The 12,983-nt window shown below is 39.8% G+C and overlaps 1 protein-coding gene across 1 annotated transcript in view; it reads right to left on the reverse strand.

The window, feature by feature from the left end:
* fbn1 (fibrillin 1) overlaps positions 1-12,983 on the reverse strand; it is a 62,420-nt gene that overhangs the window by 36,420 nt on the left and 13,017 nt on the right. Inside the window, exons 6-14 of the mRNA XM_088412351.1 lie at positions 7,765-7,962; positions 6,853-6,978; positions 5,889-6,014; positions 3,310-3,462; positions 2,970-3,221; positions 2,720-2,872; positions 2,505-2,624; positions 1,442-1,567; positions 608-730 (exon numbers count right to left, since the gene is read on the reverse strand). Coding sequence (XP_088268477.1) covers positions 608-730; positions 1,442-1,567; positions 2,505-2,624; positions 2,720-2,872; positions 2,970-3,221; positions 3,310-3,462; positions 5,889-6,014; positions 6,853-6,978; positions 7,765-7,962 — 1,377 coding nt within the window. The remainder of the gene's footprint in view (positions 1-607; positions 731-1,441; positions 1,568-2,504; positions 2,625-2,719; positions 2,873-2,969; positions 3,222-3,309; positions 3,463-5,888; positions 6,015-6,852; positions 6,979-7,764; positions 7,963-12,983) is intronic.

Here is a 12,983-nt window from a genome sequence, read left to right on the forward strand (position 1 = left end):
CAGCGCTGGCAATGTTTCTAAAAGGAAGCACGTCTGGCATTTAAATAAGCAACATGTGTAATTCCTTTACACCCTTACAGCACAGGCAACACAGTGTATTCAAGGCTACTTTCACGACATTGAGAACTTGCAAACACAACTTGCTGATCAACACAGTTTCTCGACTATAACGTTATTATGATCATGAGTAGCTAATTCAAAATCAACATTACAATGTGATGAATTGACCAGCCCTACGTTTTGAACGGAAAAGCCGCTTCTTTTACATCTTACAGATATGTTAATTTTACAACATTATTTTTTTTTTTTCCCTGTACATGAGTATGTTTATGAAGTTCTGACCACTGGGAACATCAGAGCAAGCAAGCCCAAACAATCCACATGTTCAGCCTGGGATGCTGCCAAGATGCTTAGGGATTTTTGCAAGGCTTTTTAGGGGATTTTTTTTTCCCCCTTAGGACGTCCCTAACAGAAATACTAACATACCAGGCATGTAGCCAACCTCCAAGTTTTCTGAAATGTAGGCAGCTACTCCAATGACACACTGGCGAAAGTGAGCTACGGATTAGTATGTATCAGTGAGCATAGAATGATGTGACCTACCCACCTACACACATGCGTCCACTGGTATCGAGTAGATAGCCGGGTTTACAGATGCATTTAAAGCTGCCATCCTCATTGATGCACAGTCCATTGAGACACATGTTTCGGATGAGACACTCATCTTGATCTGAGGACAATCACAAAAAAAGTTAATAGATGCTATTGCTAACGGTGATAACGGTGGCTCACCAAGTAATGACTTTTTTTAACACTATGTCATAAAAGAGAATACTGTTTTAATGGACTAAGATTGTTAGTTATTATTTTAGCAATTCATCATTTTAATGGCAGTAACTTTTAACGGTGTAGCAGACAACCTATTACAGCATGGGTGGATGTTGCATTTCCCAACCCAGCAAAAACAAATAATTCTCAAGTAACCTCTTACAAAATATTTTATTTCAGAAACTGACAAGTCCTACATGCATTTCACTGCAGCTAGAGCCATCTCTTTTAAAGACAATTACAAGACCCTAAGGTTTTTGCATCTTGTCATCTTCATGTACATCCAATAGTATGTACACACCACTGAGAATTAATGAAAACAAATAGGTGACTGCAACTTGGGAAATACTGTAACTTTGGAAAAAAATATTTCATATGACATTATATGTAATATTCTGCAGTTAACGAGCCAAAACACAGAGCACCCAGCCATGAGCAGTTGCTCATTAAACCACAAAATGGCCTTTAAACACCCTGTCTCTAAAGAGCTAATGTCTCCTTTAGGATTGACTGAAAAAGAAGCATGATTCACTAGAGAGGACCGAGCTCATTTTAATACAAATAAAAAAAATCCCAACATTTGTACTCCATGAATGCAGATGAGTTGACTGACCTTGACAGTTTTTGCCATCAGTTGAGATCTCAAAGCCAGCGTTGCAGACACAGTGGAAGCTTCCCTCTGTGTTCACACAGCGACCGTTGTTGCAGATACGTCCATTGGCGACACACTCATCCAGGTCTGAAAAACAAGACTGTTGTCACTGTGTGTACAATAGTGCCGAACAATCCTCTCACACGTACCACTGAAATGATTTTAAGCATCACACTGCATTTCTCTATTATGTGAGAGAAATTCAGTGGTGAATCGTAAAGTTTGAGTAGTCACTGAGCAACAGAATTGAGTGGTAACTGTGAGATTGTTTTAATAGTGTGTGTGTGTGTGTGTGTGTGTGTGTGTGTGTGTGTGTGTGTGTGTGTGTGTGAAAAAAGTATGTAATGTTTGTGAGAGAGTGTTTCGGTTGAATGTGTCGGATCATTTCTAGCGTGCTGTGTGAAAAGGGACTTTCAGTAGTGTGTGTGAGAGCCTATCAGGTGTGCGTGAGATGAAAATACAGTGGCATGTCTGAGAGTGGTTCAGTGGTGAGTATGAAGACATTGCAGTTATGTGTGAGAGGAAGCCTGTGCAAGAACATTGACCTGTGAGGGCATTACAGATATGTGTGAGAGAAAGAAAATAGCTCAGTATGAAATTGTTTTAGTAGCTTGTATGAAAAGTAAGTAAGGAGTATTAGGGTGTTTCCGTAGTTTGGAAAAATGTGCTTCAGTAATCACTTTTGGAGGTGAGAAAAAATATATATATTGTATGAGATTATTTCAGGAGTGTGTGTGTGTGTGTGTGTGTGAGACCCTTCAGTAATGGATGTGCATGTTTAGTAGTGTGTGTGAGAGTGCTTTATTAGCCAAGCATTACAGTAGTAACTTGTGTGAAAGCTTGTTTTTTTTTGTTTGCTTGTAGTGTGCATGAGAGCAAAATAATGTGTGTGTGCCAGCGTGCATTATTTTTGCGTTTTTCAGTATTTCAGTAATTGTATGAGTCACAAACATTTTAGTGGTACATGCAAGAGTGTTTCACTTTTGTTTGTGAGACGGGTTATCCTGTTGCGTGTGTCAGTCACCTCGGCACTCTGTCTTGGTTGCTGTGGACTGGAATCCCACAGGACATCGACACATGTAGGACCCGGGGGTGTTCACACACTCTCCATGCACGCAAGGGCTTCGCTCACATTCGTCCTCGTCTGTGTAAACATCGGGGTCATTAAACGTTGCCACCATCTTGTTTCTTCCCTCCGGTAGAAGAACCGACACAGTCTGGTTCTTGCAGCTGACTTACCAATACACACGTTTCTGCTGTCTAATGTGAAGCCCATGTTGCACTCACAGCGGTAATTCACACCCGGCAAGGGGATACATCGGCCATTCGGGCAGAGGTTGCGATAGGCATGGCAAATGTTGGTGATATTCTGGGTTTGGATGATGATCGGTCCTGACAGAATTAGGCATGAACATATCGTGAAGTGGTCATTCCTGATGATGATAATCACGTGTTGACCGAGTGAGGTTATTATTGCGGAGCAGCGTACCTGGAGGAGGCTGTAATGGGAGCTGTCCTGGAAACTCGCCTTGTCCTGGGGGTCGATCCGGGTTTAGATCTGGGTATTGACCTGGCGTTCGACCTGGTCCTGTTCCTGGCCCTGGGCCTGGGCCCTGTCCAGGAGTGCGTCCTGGGACATATGGGTAGACGCCTGGGAAGTCAGGGCTCCCCGGTCCACGTCCAGGTATGGTTCCCCCGCCGTTAATATCGGGTAACTGAATACACAGTTTCTGGTACTCTTCTAAAGTGAGATGAAAATACTTTGTAGATGCCTTGGTATTGAGAAACAAAGACACTTGAAAGGAAGACATTTTTGCGATTAATCCGACCTGATCCGCGAATGGGGCACATTTCCGGAGTGGAGCCATCGGACCAACATCGTCCGCTGTCACAGCAGCACTGCATTTTGGACAGCGGCTGTGAATTTTGGTTGGCACAGCGCCCATTCAGCAGGCTGGCGAAACAGAAACCGCTACGAGCATCTGATGGAAACCACAAACATAACATCAATGGGAGGGTTGGGACATGCCATGTGTCGTCAGCATGGTGAAGAAACAGGCAAAATACTTTTTTTTTTAAATGATTCACACTTTCCATCGCGAGATGTAGTCCACTGTCAACAGTTCCTGGCATTGGAAATCCACATGACTAACACTGAGGTTCTAGTTAACACAAATATATCATTTTTTTCTTTCACACCCTGATCCAACAGAGTCTTCATGTGGTGAGATTTGACTCAGAAACATGTGCTGGATCCTCCAGGCAAACGTAGGAATCAAACAGAAATGTTTGGCGTAACTAAACAGAAAAATTTCCCAACATCCTCACATGAGGGAGTAGGATAAATGCCTGTTTGTAGATGATACATTTGTGTGTGTGTATTTGTGTGCAAATGTTTTGGGCCACTCTGACCCAAATTCTTCAAAGTGAGCTGAACTTTACAGATGCCTTTTGTCATTATTGTACAGTAAGTACTCGATTTCTTCAGTATATTTTACACATATGTGATTGGCTTGATTGGATTGACAGATGCTTTGCTTTCATGCAAAAGTAGCGATCTGTTGTAATGAGTAATCAATGATGTCATTGATCAGTTCAGCAAAATAAGACGTTACAGCAAACCCAATCTCATTCATTCCAGTGCTACCATAGTTAATTTATTCATTACGAGTGATGGCTACAGATGTGAAAAGAATCTCATTTAATTCGTCTTCAACAGCTACATAATTCAAAAATTGATCTTAACTGAGTTGGCAGTCAATTGGTTAATAAATAGCCAGATTTGAAAAAATCCAATATTTTAAAATCATTTGGATTTGGTTGATGGAGTAGCCTTTTTCGCATACTGAAGGCTGATACTGTTTTGGGGAAATTTCTGGGGGTTAGCTGATGGGCGTCCCAGTTTACACGAATGCTGGCTATTCGTTCATTCAAATAGTGGAGATCAGTTTAAATTGTCTTAATAGATTGGTCAATCTGTTTGATCAGTGATTGCCTATCATTTAAATTCGATGATCTGCGACAAAATCATGATTGTGTAAAGGCTAATCGACAGTTGATAAAATATTATAATTTGTTCCCTATTTGTTTGTTATTTAAATGTATTCTATCTGTATTTAATGCAGTGATTCCCTCATGTACCATTAGAGGAAGACCGCTAGCGATAATGGTATCATTTGGAGAATGATTGCTCTAAATCAGGGGTGTCAAACATACGCAGAGAGGTTTAGTCCAGCCCGCAAGAATTGCTTTAAAAAAAAAGAATGGGACCTAACATTAGTTCGCTGTCCATAATCAATTGATAAAAATTCTTCCTTTTACAAGCAATGCTCAGATGAACAGTGCAGCTTACAAATGAAAGTGACCAGTTGCCATTGTGCGAAATAGCTTGCTGATCACTCCATCAAAAGAAAAAGGAAACAGATACAGATTCAAACAGATTCCCAATGGGCGGTGGGTGGTCACCATCTTCGCCATAACCAGACATTCGGCGTTATATTTCTTTTTAAATGTACAGTATTTTATTTGCAGTTCAGCAGTTAGCACACAGCACTTCTGTATTTGACGTGGCATCATCATAACTTCTTCTTCATGAGGTTTTAACTTCTTCTGTGATGGGTTAGGGTTAGAGCATTTTCCACAGATTTTCCTCCATGTGGTCCCTGAGCTAAAATGAGTTTGACAACCCCGCTCGATATCTTGAATGCAAACATGTCGTTTACACTCACATTAACGATATTAAAACAATTTAGTCTCCGATTATGCTTTTTTTTTAATGTGGGAGTAGCAACAATACATGCGGCATATTTTATCCCCTGCCTCTCTAGGTAAAATAAATCTTTTTGGGGTAGTTTGAAGGAAGGCCTCTCAATGTATAGTCAGATGATGCACTTTCCATGCACAGCATTTCCAATACCAGGATCACACAAGAATTTTAAAAGTTGGTCAACTTTTGCAGGTGCGACAGCAGTTAAAAAAAGATTCCCCTCATCTGGAAAGATTTTATACAAAATGCACTGTGGCAAATTCATACTGGAGCAGTGACAGGCATTTCCTCCAAACTTTCCCAGCAGGGCCAAAAGCACACAACTGTATACATATTTTGGATTGAAAATGATGATTGATTTAATGTGCATTATTAATTGATTAATAAGTGTTCCCCAATACAAGGCAGCTCATTGTTGGGGAACCAGACAAAAACAGATGACCTAAATTCTACCAGCTGGAAGCTTGAACCAACTTTACCTCGCAAGAAAAAAAAGAAGAAAGAGAACAACAGAGATCTCATAGGGACAAAATGATTTTCAGAAGCTGTTTTTCTCGTGACATATCTAATTTCATTAAGAAGATAGCTCATGTATAACTCCATGATGGGTTAACGAGAGCGAGGCCTGACAAATGGACTCACCTATACACCTGGAGCCGTCCACGGAGACGAAGTATCCCTGCGGACACTTGCAGAAGTAGCTGCCGGCAGTGTTGGAGCATTCACCAATGCCGCAGATACCCGGAATGTTGGAACACTCATCGAGATCTAAGCAGAGCAAAGGAGCCGTTTTCTTTTCCTCAAATCGTTTTCTGTTTGTTTGTTAACAAGTATAAACTGGAATGTAATCATGATGAAGTATTCAAATGGAAACTTGAATCTCTGACAGTGACCCACACATATAGAATTCAACATGTCAATAAGGACATTGCATCCTTGGGCCTTTGTTGCAAGTCCCCTTTTTGCGCACCAGACAAATTACTCTGTGACATACAACTGTTAAACACATTTTATTTACACTGCCCAGGCCTTTTCCAACCATTATTTTCAGCCATTACATTCGCACATACTGTATTTTACCATCCGTATGACTACCACAAATTGCTCAATGTGTTTCCCTCAATTTCTGCCTGGAGTTAAAGTTGGTCTGGAATTAGTCATTTTCATGTCTACAGCCCCAATTTTTCACCGTCACATGACTGGTTTGAGTTGAGCCATCCTAGAGTTATGATGTGGTGGTGGTTATCCATTGCAAAAAATGATTTAGCATTTAGTCAAATGCCTTCTAAACTACATGTGGATGTAATATTCAGATGGTTCAACTTCACTGATGGGGGGGAAAAAACAATTCAAGCCCATTCAAAGTTACAATAAGCTCAGTTTGGATCAAAGAACCGCAAGAGAGGATGTTTTTTTTTTTTTGTTTAAGGCCTGCCAAAAACACAGACATGTATGTGTGGTCCTTGCTCACGAAGCAAGAACCAGTCCACCAAGACTGGCATAATCTTAACCACAACTTGACAAATACTATACTTTCACATTGTTAATTAAACGTATAACTCAAGTCCTTTTTTTATTTACTCTGTCACTGAAGGTTGATTCTTACCGTCACATTTCTGTGAGATCTCGTTGAATTTGTGACCAGCAGGACATTTACATTCAAAGGAGCCCACTGTGTTGATGCAGTTTCCTCCCTGACAGATGCCAGGGATTGCCTGGCACTCATCCACATCTGCAAAAGCACAACATATTCATCATTAATGTTGACTCGTGTATGTACATATGTAGTCCACAGTATAGAAGTACACAGAGTAATTTCCAATTTTAAATAAAGGACAGAGAATGACACTTTAAAAATGAAGGAAAAGTGGTAAAAAGGTGAGGAGATTTGACTATCCAAGAGGATCTTGGACTGTGAAGGTGTATGGGGATGAAATAGATTTTTATATCAATCAATTTTTTATAAAATGCAATGGGACCAGAAAGGCTTCTGAAATTTTTAAAAATGAAAGTTCATGATTTATTTTTATTATTTGATAACAGATTTTGATTTTACAGCCTTCATTAGAGACTTCAAGCTGAAACCATCCCGGAGTTAGGGACCTGATGCCTCGGTCCAAGTTGCCTCGGGTCCTGGCTCAGGGGCTCATCTCCTGTGGAGGTTGTGATGTTGTTGGGTCTGGAAAAAGGACGCCTTTCCAGAAATGAGCTCTCCCACATGGCACCGCCACTGACCCGTGTTACTGACTCTGACAGCCTCGGCACATCGGGGGGCTGCGGGCATTCCATGCACATGTGGGAGGCATTGCCACCCACCCCAATTTAAACCAATTAGATCTAATCCTCTGGAGAGGGGATGGTGGGTAGAGATGAGGGGTGACGGAAGAAGAGGGCAAAGGCAGACGAGAAGGGTAATAATATACGGTAAAAGCGTCAGGCAGAAGTGAAACTTGACTTTTTTTTCCAAAGACAAAACAAAGCCCCAATAGAGAAAGTGAGATTTAGGCATAGACTTTACCTTGGCATGCTCCTGTGCGGTGGTTTGGTATGAAGCCTCTCCGACATGGGTGAGGTTGGGCTGGGCACATTTCACACGGGTGACCCCATGCCCGTCCCACCGTGGCACAGCACAGAGTCTTTGTGCACACAATACCGGTAAGCTGGCCTTGACACATTTGTTTGTTCACTGAGGCGAAGCACGGACCAGTCCGATAGTCTGTGAAGGAAGGCGAAAGAAGAGTGAGTGCAAATTGTTTACTATGGTAGAAAACACCAATACCACTGGAACCTCCGCCACACCCGCAGGTGGCGGTACTATAATGATCGTTATAAAGCAAGCTTTTTTCATTGGAGTGGCATCAGGGGTCACTGCCACACTAAATGCAATACAGACTGTAATGGTAAAATCAGTGCTCCAATCTGTGGTCTAGTCCTGCACTAGACTGCAAAGCGATAGAACATTTTTCATTTCCATTATTAGTGTCTCATAACCAACATTTTGATTTTGATAATACCGTTAAATTGGCATCTATTATCTAGGCTCGGTACAGATCCTGTTAATGAAATGATACTAGCGATGGAACTATTAATTAGCAACTATGTGATCATCAGTTTAATTGATAATTATTTGGATGATCAATGAATCATTTGGATGATTTTTTTTTTTTTTTTAATTGGCCAAATCCATGTAATGTTATGGTGGACCAGAGCAGTAACTGAAACATAAACATTTACTTTTCAAATTGAAAAAATGACATTTAAAGGAATGCAAACTATTTTTTAACAAATCAGATTCATCATCAAGACATCAATACATTGTGCAAATCTTTAGTTGCACCCCTAAATGATGATATAATAAATGGTAAAATTAACAAGGAGTACAATAAAAAAATGTACATGTTAATGGATAGGTAGATACATAGATAGATGGATACATAGATAGATGGATAGATAGATACATAGATAGATGGATACATAGATGGATGGATGGATGGATGGATGGATGGATGGATGGATGGATGGATGGATAGATAGATAGATAGATAGATAGATAGATAGATAGATAGATAGATAGATAGATAGATAGATAGATAGATAGATAGATAGATAGATAGATAGATAGATAGATAGATAGATAGATAGATAGATAGATAGAAAAGGCAAAAGGTTAGGACACACTTTCTTCATTTTCATTATACTTTTACACTGTAGATTCTCACCGTGGTTGACTAAAATGACTATTAAAAACACTAAAATAAAACCTATTGCAGCACTGAGACATTGCTATTTTTGCTGAAGTATAAAATTTGTGTCAAAAGATTCATGAGAGGAAAAAAAAGTTCATAAAATCCAATGAATTTATGTTTAGTTATCATCATTACACTTTTAGGAATAGCCAGTATAGGAAAGAGCGAATCCCAAAGGTCTCAGACTGACAAAGAGTGCATGTTTATGGAGCCCGCGAGGTGCTTTCCGCCACAATAAAGTTAAAGCTAAAAAGCTTTTGTTAAATATGAGCAAAACATTCTTTATCTCCCCTTACATCTAAATTGTGTTGAAAAGATTATTTCCTTAATCCCACTGCGTGCTTTCAATTATCCACACAACATCACTCCCTCCCAAAACACCAATCTCTTATTTATAAACCTCCTTTGGATTGAATAGTATTAAAAAATCTTATTATGTGAAAGGCTTGCTAGATGAATAAATGCTAAAATCAAAATGTATTGAAAAGGGGAGGTGGTTGGAAAACAGAAAAGCATCTAAAAACACCATTTCCACATTTTGTAGCAGACCAAAGACAGCGTTAGAAAGGACAGGAGACAAGTTCCAACAGCGCAGTTGTTTCAAACAAACGGGACATTGTGCGTTCCTCATGTGGACCAGGCCCGTCACGTGCACCACAGCCTCCGCGGTGTCTCTGCCTCTGGCAGCAACTCTGTGTGAACCAGAACTGGGTCATCCCTCCTCCTCCCTTCCTTCTTCCCACCCTCACGCTCAGTCTCGATTGCAGACGTATGTTTGCCATTGTTTAACTTCTGCCTCCTCCCAACCACAAGAGGAAACACACAGTACATGATGTATAAGAGTATTTATTGTTTACTTGTTGGTAATGTTTAAAAACAACAACAACAAGCAGCAGCAGTGGGTAGTTTTACATTTACTCAGTTATCTTCACTTAAGTAACTTTTTGGGCAAAATGTACTCAATTATAATTGGAACATACTTTCTTTTAATTATTTCTGTTAAGGAAAAAGTTGACTTACACGATGAGCTACATTCCACTTGCTACTTGCAAATTTAACTCCTAGTATTTATGTATTCTTTGCACAATCTACCGTTCCAGTCAAAAATTTGGAAACACCTTCGAGCTTCAAAAGTCACGAACTTCAACCTATTAACTCTTGAAAATGCAAAGATGAGAACTGAAAGTCTTTCCAGGTCCCAAAGGGTCATCCACACAATCCAAACATTTACCAAAATAAATTCTTTGTATAACCTACTAGACTCCAACGATTCACACTATTCTGTTTACACTGTTAACAAGCACCTTAAGTATACTTCTGTACTGGACTTATGTGTATCCTTGTGTATTTTATTTCTCATATTTTATATCTCGACTTGAGGATACTGCTGGAAATGTGAATTTCCCTACGGGGATGAATAAAGTATCTATCTATCTATCTATCTATCTATCTATCTATCTATCTATCTATCTATCTATCTATCTATCTATCTATCTATCTATCTATCTATCTATCTATCTATCTATCTATCTATCTATCTATCTATCTATCTATCTATCTATCTATCTAAATACTGCAGATGCACAGCAATGAAATTGTTTGGACAAAACCAAAATACAAAAATGAGAAACACTTGGCCAAAACCTGAAACTGAAAGAACAGAAAATAAAAACTTCATTCATACTAACCATGGTATTCTGATTAAGATTATGTTCATGGATTTTCTATTAAGCAGCAAACAACAGTTTTTTATGATTTTGATGGGATGGCCAGTTTGCCACTTGATGTCAAGGGCAAATGAACTTCACAGTTGCTCAGGATTCAGGTATCAACCAATCTCGGATAAACTTAAGAATGTCACATGACTTAAATAAAAAATAAAAAAAAGTCATGTTAAAAAGGGTGAGCCCTGATTGCATGCTACAGGAGCCCAGAGCAACTGTGATGTCATTTTCAGTTGACAGCAATTGCCAAAATTGCCGCATCCTGAGATGGCTTGTGCTGCTTAATTCATTAACACACTTATTAATCACAATGGTAAGTTTTGACTAGTGGGGGCACATAGAACATATTACTGTGAAGATAATATGCAGGTTGACTTCCCCTTCAACATACATTTAGCACTTAAACCCACAAGAACGCTGGCTAAAACTTGAAAAGCATACACGACTGTCTTGGTCTGCATTGAGAAAACCTAATGCTCTCAGGAATTAAATATTTGCATTTCCTCTGACACAATTAGTTCTCACGTTCTTGCAGTAGAAAGGTTGTTGTGCACTTCCAAAAGGATCAGTGAGATAAGAAATAAACAATGTATGTAGGCACCGCACTGGAGATTTAGTCATAGGTTTGCAGAACTCACATTGTTATGGGTTGTGCAACAAATGTCAGCATTGTTGATAGAATTAATTATGTATGGAGAGCCTTTACATGCACAAACAAATAAAATTTGTGCTGCGGTTGAAATTACCATAGCTTATGTTACTTTCACTGATAAAATATTGTTTAACTGTCAAGCAATATTTGAATTTGTCGTCATCATACATTTATGTCTATTTGACACTGATGCACCGTTTGAAAAACTGAAAGTAACCCAGTCAATTCTTTTTTGGAAGCCAACTTTCAATTTTACTTTTAACATGATTGCAGTTAGTCACTTGCTCATCCCTATGGGAAATAGTCAGTGTAAGGTTTTTACTGCATTACCGATATAATCCATTTTGCATAAGATCTATTTTAACAGATGTTACTGGGGCAGTAAAAAAAAACACAGGAGTGTCGTTGTGAATTCAAGTAAGATGTAAGTGACGGGTTTAGATAAACAGGGAGAGGCTGAATGTTGGTGGAGAAACTGGTGGTGTCATTTCATCTGTCCCCTCTCTCCATGAAGTGTGTGCAGCTGGAGAGGGGGATCCACCCATGGCCTGTTCAGCTGGGAGTGCTTGCACGTGTTCACACACATACATACACACACACACACACACACACACACACACACACACACACACGCAGTCAGAGTCCCGGCCCGCTCATCTATAGTCTCGCCAAGGATGATCTCAAAACAGACCAAAACTCACAAGAATGTCGCTCTCTTTGTTTCGCTGCTCTACTTTCGTAAAACCATTCCCAAACTATTTGGAAAATTGTTCACACACTCTCACAACTGCTTTGGTAAACATGTAAATGTGGCAGATTTATTTCAAACTCAAGGCCAGCCATTTAAAGTCTGCAAAGGTCCAGATATTTTCAACACAATAGAAATATCTACCTCCCCAAGGACAAGTGCACTGTATGCACAACAACAATCTTGCCAGGCAGGAAGTGGGTCCAAAAATTTCCTTGGACGAATTCCAAATTGCACAGAAACATTTGAACAACTACTGTAGTCACTTTGTCAACATCAATGACTAATCATACACATCCGCAGAGTTCTTTGTAAAAGTTGGGTAACCACACTCACAGTATCTCTCAAAGTAAGTACATCCCTCACACTTTTACAAATGTGTTGTTCGTGTTTTTTATTTTTTTGCCTTGTGGAAGGCAGTGAACGAGTTCCAGTTGGATTCGACACTTCTACTTCTAATTGCAAAAAAGGAGGCTCATTTTTGAACACTTTCCTGCGCCTGCCCACCTGGAGCTCCGTGTGGGTCACCAGGGCTGTTTTGACTTTGCAATTTTACTGTTGGGCTACCAGGGATGTTTTTTTGACCATTTTCCCAACTTCCAGGTGGGCCCTCTCTCACACACAAAACGACCCAGAAAAATGGATCATTTTGTCCAAACCCATCTCAAAAATCGAAAGTTGAGTCAAACTATTGGGTCGGTCCTTTCTTTGACTCATAATTGGGGTCTTTTGGACCAAACTGTTTTTAGAGCGCACCACAAGTATTTGCCAACCGCCAAAAGAAAGTAAACACAAGGCAACATGGATAACATAGTGAATCTTGTATAAGAGCTTGTATAAGAGGCTACATTTACTGTAGCCTCAAAA

This window comes from Hippichthys cyanospilos, chromosome 4 (genome assembly GCF_059441005.1).
Source record: "Hippichthys cyanospilos isolate Australia breed blue-spotted pipefish chromosome 4, RoL_Hcya_1.0, whole genome shotgun sequence".
Lineage (NCBI taxonomy): Eukaryota > Metazoa > Chordata > Actinopteri > Syngnathiformes > Syngnathidae > Hippichthys > Hippichthys cyanospilos.